The sequence below is a fragment of the Halichoeres trimaculatus genome, unplaced genomic scaffold (genome assembly GCF_033239565.1).
Source record: "Halichoeres trimaculatus isolate MK-OKI-2021-1 unplaced genomic scaffold, fHalTri1.1 fHalTri1_scaffold_4, whole genome shotgun sequence".
Classification (NCBI taxonomy): domain Eukaryota; kingdom Metazoa; phylum Chordata; class Actinopteri; order Labriformes; family Labridae; genus Halichoeres; species Halichoeres trimaculatus.
Window position 1 is genome coordinate 23,344,442 of NW_027437182.1, and position 13,712 is coordinate 23,358,153.

The following is a 13,712-nucleotide window of genomic DNA, read 5'->3' on the forward strand; positions in this document are numbered from 1 at the left end:
ACATCATGAAAGTGATTCATCATTTTTAACTGTTGCATGGCACATACGAGAAACTGCTTGTTCACATATTTCTGATTTGATGTGGCACAAACAAGACGTTCATTTCATAAAAAAATATATACAGCGCAATCACTCACAGGTAGCAAACTTATATTTACATGCTCTAAAGGCACAACAAACACAGCTTTGTAAAAAAAAATACAATGAATTTTATACAAAGATTTAATAATTGACCAAAACAACACTGGTATAAGCGTACAGTGCATAACGTACGAGACGAACAGTGAGGATAATGTGACAGGTACACTCCTCTTTACAGCTAATGAGTGTGGGTAAAGGGTGGATCGATAAAGTCTCAATCTTCTTAGCAGCTTTACTGCTGACAGCCAGCAGACGGGAAGGAGCAAGGCCACAAGGAAAACAAGGAGGAGGCTTTCTGTGTGGATACAAGTGCTCTCTGCTTCATTTAACGCTTCATCCTGTAGGACAGGCCCAAAATGCAGGTTTCTCTGACGGTGTGAGTCATAGATGCTCTGAGAGGATCCACCAGCAGGTGTCACTCCTGCAACCTTGCCTTTTGCTCCAGTTTGAGCTTCAGCTCAGACAGTGCAGCAAGAGGAACTGGAGAATATTGAGTTATAAGTTTTGGCTCCAAGGTAAGAAAATATGTCATACAAATTCAAAATGAGGACTGAAAATGAAAGTGCAAACAGAATTTCAAACATACTTTGTCCTGGAGTTTCTTTCTGGACTCTTGTTTTCATATCCTCATCATTTGAGGAGGGGCTGAAGGAGGGAGGCATCAGACAGGATGATTTGCGGGGAGCAGGGGTTGGAGGCAGCATTGCTTTTTTTGGAGCTTTTGGGAGACAAAAAAACACCACCCAGTGATTAGAGATCAAAAAAAGATATATAAGTAAAACCTGTTTTCACTGTAGTGGAGATCGTAGATACAACTGAGGGACTTACGCAGTTGTGGGACTTCGGAGGCATTCCCTGGGAGTTTTTCTTTCTTCTTCACTGTTCAAACACAAACTGAAGTCAGAGATAGCAGCGGAAAAAATGAAGTTGTCCTTGTTTCTGTTTGCACGACACGAGAGAAAATGGCAGCGATGATAGATGGACAGATTGGATGGGTGGAGGTGGCTCATACTTACACTTGTTATTCAGGTCAATATTTTCCTTTTCAGCTAGCTCTGACGCTTGCTCAGGGGTTGGTATTCTTGGACCTAAACAAGAAAATTATGTCATAAAAGTTAAAATGTGGTGGATTCAGTGTAAAATAAAACCACAAACAAAATGAAACCAGGTGTTGTAGTACTCAAATTACTTTAACCCAAGTAAAAGTAGGCCAATCTCAGGCCCAAAAATGTTTCAGTGAGATTTTATAAACCAACATCAGAGGTGTGGTGTGTAGTATTTAGCAAAATTTAGCAAAAAAGATTTGGTGGAAATAGAACATGAAACTTAAGTTTGTAGACATTCATGATCCTCAAAGTGTGAATAATTAAAAAGTGGTTGTAGATTATTTCAACTGCAACCCGTCTGTCAATCCAAGCAAGTTAGCATGATGTTGTCAGGAAGTAGCTTGAAGCACCATCGTGCCCATGTACAGTCTTAAAAACACTGAGGCAGTGGCATGGCACCATAATACTGTTCTCAATGTGCGGTTGAAACCACAAGAAATGAGAACAGAAAACTTCTCTAGTCAGACACTTTTGTAATATTTTTTAACTAACTATATATGTTTACTTTTTATCACCATGAAGTTAAAAAAAAGGCAAAACTAGTCACTGTGTGACAGTTTTTCCCAGCTGGCACACAAATGTAGTCAATTAAAAGGATTCTTCAGAAGAAACTGAGTTTGAGACAGAAGTTCAAGAGGCTTGGCACCACTGATGTTAACTCACAACTTTTATTTGAGTTACAGTCCATTATTAAATGGATGAACTTTGATCTTTGGTACAAAAGCTCTAAAACAAGCAAAACTGGAGTAATTAACTGGATGTCAGTAAGATGGGCTCAGGATGCCAAACACTTCAGCTCTAAACAATTATGTAAGATACCTCTAATTTGGAGACAGTGCACCTAGCAGGTTTGTTATGTAACCTGTCAGATTGCACTGAGGTTATAAGAAAGATCAGAACTCAGCTATTTCATTAATGTGCCACAGACTTGGAAAAAGTCCAACATTAAGCAATGCTGCCACTGTGGTGGAATTTACAAGTAGATGAATGCATCAGACAGGGACAGAAAACAGGTCATGCAAAGAGGTTACATAGCTCAGCTTCTGGTTTTATATCACCTCTGGCTGGTATGTTTTTTTAAAGGACACGAGACATTTTTACCTGGTTTTGGAGGCAGGCTTGGTGGGACATTATCTGTTTTGGCCTGTTGAAGACTTCTCTCCCCACTTTCACTGTCAGACCAGACAAAAGCTGCAAAAAGAACCAGCACTGTTAGTCATCATCTTAAGAGTTAATTTTCTTACTTGTGTAAATGAAAATAAAAAATAAGACAAACTGAGATGAAAATGTCTTACAGATTCTTCTTTCGTATATCCCCTCCATGATAAGAGGAATAGAAACTCCTTCAGTTTTTTCCACCATATAGTCGACCACATCATGCAATGTAGCACAGAAGACCTGCAGAGAAAACACATTTCACATAACACGTGTGATAAATTACACATGGAAAATCAAATGGTTATTTTGAGATTAACTCCTCCACAATAAACTCATACAAATAAATTTAATGACTCTTAACTACTCTAATTAAGTGATGTTAGAGTCAAGAAGTGAAGAGAGTGCAAATAAAAATGAGTTTGAAGCTTCTCTGGTCCAAGAAATCAAAGGTTTACATATGTGGGGGGTTGTTTTGGGTCTGTTTAAGAATGTTTGAATAGAATCTGGTACAACTATGTCAACTTTGAGCTAACGCCTTGGTTTGAGAGTACACACACACTGTACACATGGGTTAGTTAATAAATGAGCAAGAGGTGAGTCATAACACTGGTTGTAAAATTAAAGCCATATTTGAGAAGTTCAAAGAACACAAATGCAGAAGACTGTGGTGATAGAGCCAGCAACACGTGACATTTTATTACAGTATTTATCATTCATCACACCCTTCTTTCCCAGTAAGTCATGAGTTGCAAGTAATCTGGACTGCAAATCAATCTCCTCCCTTTTCTGAGCAGTAAAAACGTCTCCTGACAAAAGCAACTGGCTCTCATTCACTGGAGTATTATAAGTTATTTTCCTGCCAACTGTGGTCGACACAGCAAAAACAACACTCACAGGATTTTCCACATCAATGGCGAAACCCCCTTCATATTTACGGGTCACCCTGTAGTGTCTGAATACAGAACTGGAAGAGAGGAGAAAGACACAGGTGAAAAGTTATTTGAAACAACTTCATGCAAAACATCAAACAAGTTTGTTTCAATGTGTTTAAACTGATTTGGTCCTTGTGTTTCCATCTTTGCACTAGTCATTTGGTGATGGAGTAATTATGATCAAACTTTCAGTAAACAAACATGCTTGCACATACAGTAGAATGTGTGTGTTAGAATAATGTGTTTTTATGCTTTAATTTGTATATGTACCCATCTAGGTCTTGTCTCGTGCTGATGGCAAAGTTTCCGTCTTTCCCCGGCCTCAGCAGGAGGTTTCCTCTGTTGGCTGCTCGCTCCAGCAGCAGCTCCGCCTCCAAACGGGAGAGAGTGTGGTAACAACTACAGGACAGCAGCAAACACGGGATGAGAAACACAGAAAAACATTCATTTAGCCAGGAATTCAGTAGTTAATTTTAAAACTAAAAAAGACATATTCAAAAACAATGAATATATGAAAACGCAGTCTGTGTCTGATGAGGGTGGCAGTGCTGTTTCCTGAGCAGAGCTAGTAACAACAACAGCAACAACAAAAAGCCTTAGACTGAGAGAAGTGATTTCAGATTGTTAAATATACTTCTTACTTTGTTATGACTAGGATTTTTTATATTTTAAGAGTTTTTGGAGTTGATAAAAAACACTTTCAAATCTTTAGATTGTCTAAACCAGGGGTTGGCAACCTAGGGCACGGGTGCCAGAGCTGGCACGCAAGGCTACTTGTGTTGGCACTTAGAGAATAATTGCAATGAGACAGAGGACAAAATAAATAAAGCAAATAAAAAATATTGTGTTGTATTCTATTTAATACTTAACAAGAAAATGAGCACACTAGAAATGTTCTTAAGTAAAAATTTTAACAAATCATTTTAAATAATAGATTTAAATCATTGATGCTACAAGTGTGTGAAGGTATCTTGCAAGTGCGTCACTGCAAATCTCTTGGGACGTCAGTCTGCTAGCTTGCAATCACATTTATTTGGTGGCTAAACAGTGTTAGAAAAGTATGTGAAACAAAGCAACACATTCAAAACTTTATGTAACGTGAAAAACCAGGCAATGGATGGAGGTTTTACAATTTCTCACTGCATAGCTAAGCATGGAAAACCATCTGAGGAGACTTTCTTATCAACTGTCAATAATCTATGAAAGAAATAAGTCTTGGCACTTAGGGCATGAGTATATTTTGAAGTGGCACAAGGCATGGAAAAGGTTGCCTACTCCTGGTCTAAACGCTAAAAAAGGCAAAGTTAAGCAAAACTTCAAACATTCAGGTGGAGCCTGTAATAAGAATAGAGTTTTATTAATTTAGCGTGCCTTTGAGAAAAAATGAGTCCAAAAACAGTAAAAGTAACCCAAACACGCTGGTGTTTCAAAGGTCACAACCTGTATCCACAGATTTTTTTTGTATCCTTACAGCAGCCCTACTTTTGTTCAGCACATTAGTAATCAATAACATTTTACATAAGCATAAGTGTCATTTAACTCACGCTGGCATGTCTGCTTTAACACTGACGTAAGGGTTGAAGTCGCTCTCAGGGGAGGAAGAGGCAGATCTTATTCTTTCTTTTTCTTGCTCTACAGCCTCTTTTATTGCATGCATCTGGCCTGGGAGCAGGTTGAGGGAGGTAGGCAACGTGAGCTGCAGGGAAAAACACAGTTTCTACTTTAACTCATCTGTAAGGAAGAGGTGAAACATTTAACCGGGTGTTCATTGTACCCAAACGCCCATATGTTAAATTCACATGATTAAGGAACAGGAACAGGTAAACTTATCACACATCAGACCTCTGCTATAGAGTGGATGTAGCCCTTCCACAGTTCACGAGCCTCTGCATTTGGGGCCTGTGGAGGAACAACAGAGATGGAAAAAAAGAAGAAAGACAAATTAAAACATTAAAAACTGCTGTAAATGAAATTATTTATGTGCTTTTCTGTGCACAGGTACTCACAGTCAGTTTGACATTCACATTCTTCATCTGGAGGTTGAGTCTGGCTGCATCCAAGTTTCGATCCTGGCTGTTGTCGTCTGTTATTGACATGAACTCACTGAGGTCTATTCTCTCCACATACTAATAAAACACACAAAGACACAGGAAGCGGTACACAATGAGTAAGTTTGAGGTAAATATATGAAAAGCTTACTCTACAAGGCTACAAATCTCTGAAATTACTTACATCATTGTCTCTCTTCTCATTGAAGAAGAAGATTGTGTTTCCACACAGGCAAGCCCACAGTTTCCGAGAAGTCTGAGGGCACACACACACACACACACACACACACACACACACACACACACACACACACACACACACACACACACACACACACACACACACGCACACACACAACACATGAAGATAGGAACACAGACAAAAAAGTAAAGAAAAAAAAAAAAGATTTATATATGCACAGAGTACAGAAATATAAAAAAATGCATGTTATATAACTAGCAAATAAAGAGCATAGCTGCTGTCTGATCAGGTGACATTCACATAACAGTCTTGATGATCTAAGTGCTTGATTGACAATGTGTGTGCTGAACAACACTGTTAAATTTTGGGCTCAGTTCAACTCGATGACATACGGGTTTATGTAACGCTTTGTTCTGTGCAGAAGTGTGGGCTGAGAATTCATCAGACTCTGTGGCTATTCTTTCTGTACAAGGAAGCCACGCTAAATCAGAAACAGCCTTTATTCGCCAAGTATCTTCAAGAGTATTATTTATTTATTGTTTATGAATAAACTTTAAATATGGCAAACCTATAAAACAGAGCTTAAGTAGTAAAAAGAAACAATAATAATAATACTAAGAAGAGGAAGAAGAAGAAGATGAAAAAAATTGTACAAAGGAGATTAAAAGTATATACACATTTAAGTTAGATGGTGGTATGTTTTTACCCCATGGGACTGCGGATGGAAACGAGCCTTGAGCTAAATCTGGCATATTTACAGCATTGTTGCCTGTTCATTAATATGCATTGTCCCATTCAAATAAGACAAAAAAGATAGTGCACTGAATGGCACAAAGTGCAATTTGCAATGGAAAATGCAGCTATGTCTGTGTTCAGCTTAAAATGTCTTCAGATAAATCAAAAGCTCTGAACCATAAATGAATGAGTCTACATTATGTTGTGTTTCTGTGACACGCTCTTATGGTAGTACACAAGCTCTCTTATCAGTGAGGGCTTTAAAGATTTTCATAAAGAATCTATTACAGCGAAGCCTGTTTTGCAAGTTTACACCTGTCTTTTTGACTTGCTCCAATCTCTACAGGACAATAAAAGTGGTCGGACCAGTTGAAGATGTGCAAGTGTTATTCACCCACTGGCAAAAAAATATTGAAGCAAGAAGTCAAAGTCCACAAAGGTTAAGAGAAACTATATAATGACAGCTGCTCCGCCCATGGGGGAAAAACCCTTCATCTTCATTTTTTTTTCTACCTTTTTCTAACTGTTCATCCAAAGTGTGGTAGCATTATTTCACTGTCTTAACAAAAGTAAATGATTATGTATGACAGCACATTGACTAGCTCTGATATTTAAAACTTGTTGAAGCTGCATGTGTGTTGTATGATCTCTGACATGCTCAAAACATTGCTGAGATGCTATCACACACAAACACAAAGCCTTCTCCCCCTGTCTGGCACGCTTAAATCTAGATTATCCATTCACTAAAATAATCACTGGAGGAAAATTGTAACGGTCTTAAATATTTGACACTTAAATTGGCCAATTATTATTTAATGAGTGTTTTATATGGAAGCTTAATAAGTTTCTGCTGTTCAACTTCGGCTACATGTGGCATTCAACACACACCGTGTTTCGATAGCGTTTGCTCAGATAAAAGAAGACACAGAATCTGTGCTCACCTTGTCTTTGAACGACCTCTTCTCCAGGTATCCCTCATAGTAGCAGGGTGGTAGCTGGCTCTTTAGTCGCCCTGTTCGCTTTGCCATGAAGGCGTCGATGTTTGCAGTGATTGAGAACGGCTCAGTTTTCCGTGGTAGTGTAGCTGTGATGTATTTCCTCGCATAAATGGTCTAACAGGTTGTTTTGTCACGCTGAAGACTCCTGCGTAGGAAGGTGGAGAGAAGACAGGTGTCCACACAGCTGATTGGCTGACTCGTAAAGTGGGCGGGGACATTTCCAAGTTCCAGGTAAAACAACTTGTGACGTAGTCCACTTGACGGGAATCACCTGCTCGCGGCTATAACCTAATTACCTTTATTTTAAAACTAAATAAAGACACTCCTTTATTTTTATTACTAATTTACTGAGAGTGACTTAGTCAGCACAATATCAACAAGTAATGACAAAACGTGCAGAAGGCGACTCTCACTGACAATGAGTAGGCCTACTTAAAGTGGGCCACCTGAGGTTATAGATCTCACTGAGGTGAGCAATTATTTGGCTGGTTTTTGAACCAGTGATAGCTAAGCTGGCCCTGGTATATAAAAAACAACAAAAAGAGAGATTTTTTTTCTGTTGTTCAGAGAAAACAAAAACGCAAAAAGGACAAAGAAAAAGCAATAACAGAAACACACACACACACACACACACACACACACACACACACACACACACACACACACACACACACACACACACACATACACACACACCCTCATCGCGCGCGCGCGCGCGCGTGTGTGTGTGTGTGTGTGCGTGTGTGTGCGCGCGCGTTTATGTTTGTATTTTCTTTCTTTCTTTCTTTCTTGACATTTTTTTAATCAGGGTCACCATAAATAGGCCCACTAGAAATGATTTATCAAAGTTTCAAGTGGAAAAATGAGCTTTGGTAGTGAAAGGTACTGATTTTATGAACTGAAGGTAGTATCTTAACAGGACAAAGGTCAAAGAACAGGCCTACACTGAGAAAACTTCAACTGCTCTCAGTAACCAGAGAGGGTTGTGATTGTGTTAATGTTGAAGTACAGCTGTTGTTCACAACAAAGCAAAAAAAAAAAAAAAAAAAATAAAAAAAAAAAATCCAAGTAATGAATGAGACTGTAGTTCTTGGCGCAAGCAGATTATGACATTTAGACAAAACAGTTCTCTGTATAAAAATAGATAAAGTAATGTGTCATAGTGAGTAAGGAACTGGCTCCCTCTGCTGGTGCTTTGGGGGAATCTAACGTGGCACTACACACTCACTAAACTAAGCTAAAAGCACAAACAACCCCATTAAAAAATAATTATCTCGTGACATTTATGAGCGACAATTTAAGATTCAAGATAATATTGATGTTAAAAGATAATTCAGGAATTGTGTGGTAACAAGCTAAGCTGCTGTGTGTAGTTTTATCATTGTAACAATTATTTTTCTTTGCAGATTTTTTTTTTTTGAATCGATCATTTGTGTACATTAACAGTGTGCTGCTTGAATGTTTTTTCCTTAAGGTTCTCATCAAGGTATAGCATGGTTGGGAATTGGCTTTTGGGAGGGGGCATCAAATACTTGTCTCACTTGAGCTCTGTAGACCTGGCCCTGGATGTAACACAATGTAAATCAACAGCAAAATTATTCACATCCTTAAATAATCAACCAAACCTCTATTTTTCCAACTGAATATACTTGTATTTACAGACTTAGTTGAATACAACATAATTTATTGTGGTCAATTACCACCAGACGTTGTTTATTATTAAGACAGTCATCTGAGGGGAACACTCATTTATTTGAGAGAAAAAAAAATAAAATAAAATAAAGAAAGAAAAAAGAAACTGTGATCACATATCAGGTCTCATTGTTTAAGATAAAGGGGGTGAAACTGTGGAATTCATCTTGTAAAGAAGTAAAAACATGTAGTATGTCAGTATGGCTCAAAGCACTTTACAAGAATCACAAGAATCACTTATTATTACATTTTTTTTTCAATTACTGTTTAAAACACAATGCATCAGTATTGTTTTTACTATGCATTTATTTTGTGATTCAATTATTTATTTATTTATTTGTAGGATTGGAGGCGTAGGTTAAGCGTTAGCCTCCCTTTCAGTTACCTTGAATATTCAGAAAGTTTGCTTTGAGCAAACTTTTGCAAGTGAACAGAAGTAAACTTCTTTCTTTCTTTCATTCATTCATATCACACGTAGGTCTACATTATATAAATGAACAATACTTAAAACAGCCAACTCAGGGAGGGAATATGTTTAAATTCTACTGGGGCAGGCTTTGTTTGACAATCACTTAAGCTGGAAGGAAGGGTTCATGTTATCTTCCCTTCAGACCCCACAGATGAAGAAGGGCATGCTCAATATTAGTACTGTTAAATGCAGAGGGTGGAAATGGCTCTCCCTTGATAGCTTTTTTATCTGTCTCCCACCCCTTTGGGGTTGAGGAAGCACTCCAGAACTGAGCTGGCTTTCTCACCAGTATGTTTCTTCTTGTCAGCAGCCATGTTGTTGCTGCCACAGCTGACAGTGACACCACTAAGTCATTGTAGGTCATCAGGAGTGCTAGCTACATTTCCTAAGCCCTCTTAGTAGAGACTCATAATCAAAGAGAACAAAGGAACATATTTGTTGAGTGATAGCTTGATAAGTTCACATACCTTGATCATATGGGAATAAAGGAAAAAGTGTCTACAATTCTACCTACCTGTTTTAATGCAGCAATTTATTGCACAAAAGATAAGATAACAATTAAAAGTAAATTAAGAAGGTCGAAATTAGCTCAATTTTTATTATATTCAGTTTTTGTTGAGACTGTTATATTTTGATTTGTAAGACTGGAGATTTATTATTTTATTCAACTCTACATAATGACATAATTCCAGTGAATTATGGCGTGATGCTTTGTAAATACAGTTACATACATATACAGCTTAATTATGAATAGACAAATAGAAAGATGTGTAGTTGATTGAGTTAGATAATGCTTTAAAGAGTATCAGTGACTCTGAATGTTGTTAAAACTAAAGTCTTTCTTTTCCATTTCTCAGTCAAGAGTTTCCAGTGGTTTCCCCAGAGCTGTGCGCGCGCCGCGAGTAGCCTCAGCGTGCACGCGCAACCCGGCCCAGCACCAGCACCTGTACGTCACGTGACTGTGTAACGCAGCTCTGCCAGCGGCTCTGCTCTTCCTACGCAATGTGCGCATTGTCTCTGTCATCTTGGCACAGCACCCTGGCTAGGGCAGGGACAGTATTTTCTGTCATCACCCCAACCTTAGAAAGGTGAATTTGTCTTATCATGGGGAACAGAGACGACGAATATGATTTCTTATTTAAAGGTGAGTTGGAACTGTTAGATAACCTTTATTGATGTTGCTAAGCAGAGAAAGTTGCTAGGCTTCAGTTAGCATGCGAGCTAATTGTAACGTCAGTGCTCAGTTCCCTCATCAGCTGGTGGTGTCAGCTAACTGTAGCTTGGCAGTCTCTTGTCTTAGAGCAAGTTTCCTTGTCGCCATTTCCAATTATTCACACGGCTGCTCGTTTACGTCGTTTCGTTTCTGCTTTCAGTTATTTCGGGCTTTGCCGCAAACGATCTGGATTTTACGTTAATAAGGGCGTGAGTTAGCCTCTAAAGCTAGGTTGTTTGCGTTAGCTGGTCTAACGGGTGGATCTCCCCTCTTAAAAACAATTAACTTTACGGAAGAAGTTGCCATTCATATGAGTAAATTTTCAAACTTAGTTATTTAACCAAGAAAACCGAGAGTAGCTCCTTCTCTTTGTGTTGTTTCGTGAGCTCAGATAACTTGAATGAGTAAAGGAAACAGGATTTTCCTCTGTGGGAGACTCCCTCTTTCACTTAAGGGAAGACCCTTTGAGGAATAAAGATGCCCCATTCAGTTAGATAGCTGCTTAAGGCAAACAGTGTTTTACTGTGATGACCAAATATGCATTTCTGTGTCAAACAAGCAGAGATTGACCCGTGTAGACAACTAAGTTTAAGATCACATGGTCTATACACCTGAGTCCTTATAACACTTTGCTGAGCTTGCTTTTCTGGTGCAAGTTACCTTTTTTGACTGTGGGTGAACTTCTTATGGTTTTACCCTTAATTTCTTATCCATAACATAAGACCTTTTTAGAATTCAGGCACAGGGGAGATAAATAACCATCAGAAAAAGCAGTTTTTTGTAACGTAAAATATTGTTTTGCAAGAGCCATTATTTTCTTTTGAATAATTCTCTCTATAGATTTGTATATTCAATTAAAATGAAATGATAAAATCTGAGCTTATTATGTCTGCCCTGTAGCGTGCAGGTGAAGCCAATAGAAGAAAACCACGTCTTGTGAGGCAGCTTGGACTTGAAAGGGTATCGCGATGACTCGTACCAGTAACACAGGAGTGGAGGCCTTGAGAAACTGTTGAGTCAGATTACCCATAGTGCAGAGAACTGGCAGCTTCTTCCTGCATGAGTCCCAGTGGAGCAAAGTCCGATAAGGTTTTTTTTTTCAGAGCAGGGAAAAAGCAACAAAGACAGTCAGCACTGTCACTATTACTGAGTGAATCTTTTCCATAACTTTCCATACTGCTGTATTTAATCCGATTTATTTATCTCAGGTATTGTGCAATGTTGTTTTTTCATTGGTAATAATGAGCTGAGAAAGTCTCCAAATGGGCTGTGTAAGAATTAAGTTAAATTAAATGTTGATGGAGCATAAAATCTGACCATTTCAATATCTGAAATACTACGCAGTAGTTTTTTTTTGTTCATACAGGAGATAAAGGATATAATAAGATGTTGCTCATTTATGCTCAGTGTCACCTGAGCTAAAACATCTGTGCGATCGGAGGACCACCATCTCTGTCCCCTTCGGTGTATAGATGATTCAGAAGCCCTGTACTAATTTCTCTTTTGATTCCAGTTGTACTTATAGGAGACTCTGGAGTAGGGAAGAGTAACCTGCTGTCCCGTTTCACAAGAAATGAGTTCAACCTGGAGAGCAAGAGTACTATTGGGGTGGAGTTTGCCACCCGCAGCATCCAGGTGGACGGCAAGATGATAAAGGCACAGATATGGGACACAGCAGGACAAGAACGCTACAGAGCCATCACCTCAGCGTGAGTATTTTCTTTGCCTGCAACCAGTATGTGTTGTTACAAATAGCGTTGGAGTAAAACCAGGGATAGTTGACATACTGTGGTTCCTAATCTTGTTATGCTGTCACCAGATATTACAGGGGGGCAGTTGGGGCTCTCCTAGTTTACGACATCGCCAAGCACCTGACATATGAGAACGTTGAACGCTGGCTAAAGGAACTCAGGGACCACGCTGACAACAACATCGTCATCATGCTTGTTGGAAATAAGAGTGATCTCCGTCACCTCAGGGCAGTGCCCACTGATGAGGCCCGAGCTTTTGCAGGTAAATAATCAAGTGCTGTGTAGATTTTTTAAATATTTGATACCACACTAAAAAAAATTTTTTTTAAATGCGTCTCTTTTTCCCCACACTAGAAAAGAACACGCTGTCATTTATTGAGACATCAGCTTTGGACTCAACAAATGTAGAAGAAGCATTCAAGAACATTCTAACAGGTGGGAATAAGAAGATTCTGCAGAATTTAAGATGTCACAGTAATGCAAATGTATCATTGTCAGTTTAAAAAAATATCAAATAATTAATCCAAAATAATCAAAGCCAAAGCAAGTCCACCATTAAGAAGTCAGAAATAATGATGAGCTTTACAGTTTTCTTTCTTTCTTTAATTTCCCTCTTCAGAAATCTACCGCATCGTGTCACAAAAGCAGATAGCGGACAGATCTGCACACGATGAGTCTCCAGGCAACAATGTTGTGGACATAAGTGTCCCCCCTACCACTGACGGGCAGAAGGGCAACAAACTGCAGTGCTGTCAGAGCCTGTGACCATAAACTCCATGACACTCATCCTCCTTCTTCCCACATCCACCCTGACATCCCATCCATGACCTGAGCACTTTTTGTTGCCCTAATCACGGCTGACTTCCCTGTCACTGTCCTTTATGCCTTTTGTTCTGTTTGAAATAGGACTTTTCAACTCACTCGTGCTCTTCTTTTCTGCCATGAAAGAAATCTTTGAGAAGCCTTTATGTCACTTTGTTGGTAGAGTTGCTCATGGAGTCAAGTTAAAGGTGAAGAAACAAGGCAGTGTCTGCTGTCTTGTGGAAGCCTGTGGGGTAGTTTGAACTGAAACTCTATGTACCGGGTGTATGCAAAACAAATTTCAAGGTTACCACTAGATGGTGCTGTGTAAATAACCTACAGGCAGTAACTCAACATTATGAAGCAGTGTTACGCAGTTTTCTGGTTCTTGTAACTTTGTTCTGACAACAGATAAGTTATGATGCCAAAAATGTCCTCGTTATGTATTTATCAAAGAATATTTGGC

General features: G+C 38.9%; 2 protein-coding genes across 2 annotated transcripts; one reads left to right on the forward strand and one right to left on the reverse strand.

Annotated features, from left to right (window-relative positions):
• Positions 1-8: 8 nt before the first annotated feature.
• Positions 9-7,460, reverse strand: LOC141789156 (signal-transducing adaptor protein 1-like). Its single transcript, XM_074668486.1, has 13 exons — positions 7,264-7,460; positions 5,570-5,641; positions 5,344-5,463; positions 5,180-5,236; positions 4,882-5,033; positions 3,608-3,736; positions 3,300-3,369; positions 2,543-2,645; positions 2,349-2,438; positions 1,158-1,229; positions 970-1,020; positions 728-859; positions 9-621 (listed from the first exon to the last, which is right to left on the reverse strand). The coding sequence occupies exons 1-13, from the start codon at positions 7,348-7,350 to the stop codon at positions 557-559; spliced, it is 1,200 nt and encodes a 399-aa protein (XP_074524587.1). The 5' UTR covers positions 7,351-7,460; the 3' UTR covers positions 9-556.
• A 3,005-nt stretch (positions 7,461-10,465) lies between these two features.
• On the forward strand, positions 10,466-13,712 carry LOC141789206 (ras-related protein Rab-11B-like). Its single transcript, XM_074668549.1, has 5 exons — positions 10,466-10,625; positions 12,208-12,403; positions 12,514-12,707; positions 12,800-12,880; positions 13,065-13,712. The coding sequence occupies exons 1-5, from the start codon at positions 10,586-10,588 to the stop codon at positions 13,208-13,210; spliced, it is 657 nt and encodes a 218-aa protein (XP_074524650.1). The 5' UTR covers positions 10,466-10,585; the 3' UTR covers positions 13,211-13,712.

Bases quoted from the DNA above. Each gene is read 5' to 3' on its own strand.
- LOC141789156 (XM_074668486.1), bottom strand. From the start codon at position 7,350: ATGGCAAAGCGAACAGGGCGACTAAAGAGCCAGCTACCACCCTGCTAC. The intron at 5,464-5,569 runs GTAAGTAATTTC...GTGTTTTATTAG, and splicing joins ATGAGAAGAGAGACAATGAT to TATGTGGAGAGAATAGACCT. The intron at 1,021-1,157 runs GTAAGTATGAGC...GTGTTTGAACAG, and splicing joins TATTGACCTGAATAACAAGT to TGAAGAAGAAAGAAAAACTC.
- LOC141789206 (XM_074668549.1), top strand. From the start codon at position 10,586: ATGGGGAACAGAGACGACGAATATGATTTCTTATTTAAAG. The intron at 10,626-12,207 runs GTGAGTTGGAAC...TTTTGATTCCAG, and splicing joins ATATGATTTCTTATTTAAAG to TTGTACTTATAGGAGACTCT. The intron at 12,404-12,513 runs GTGAGTATTTTC...TGCTGTCACCAG, and splicing joins TACAGAGCCATCACCTCAGC to ATATTACAGGGGGGCAGTTG.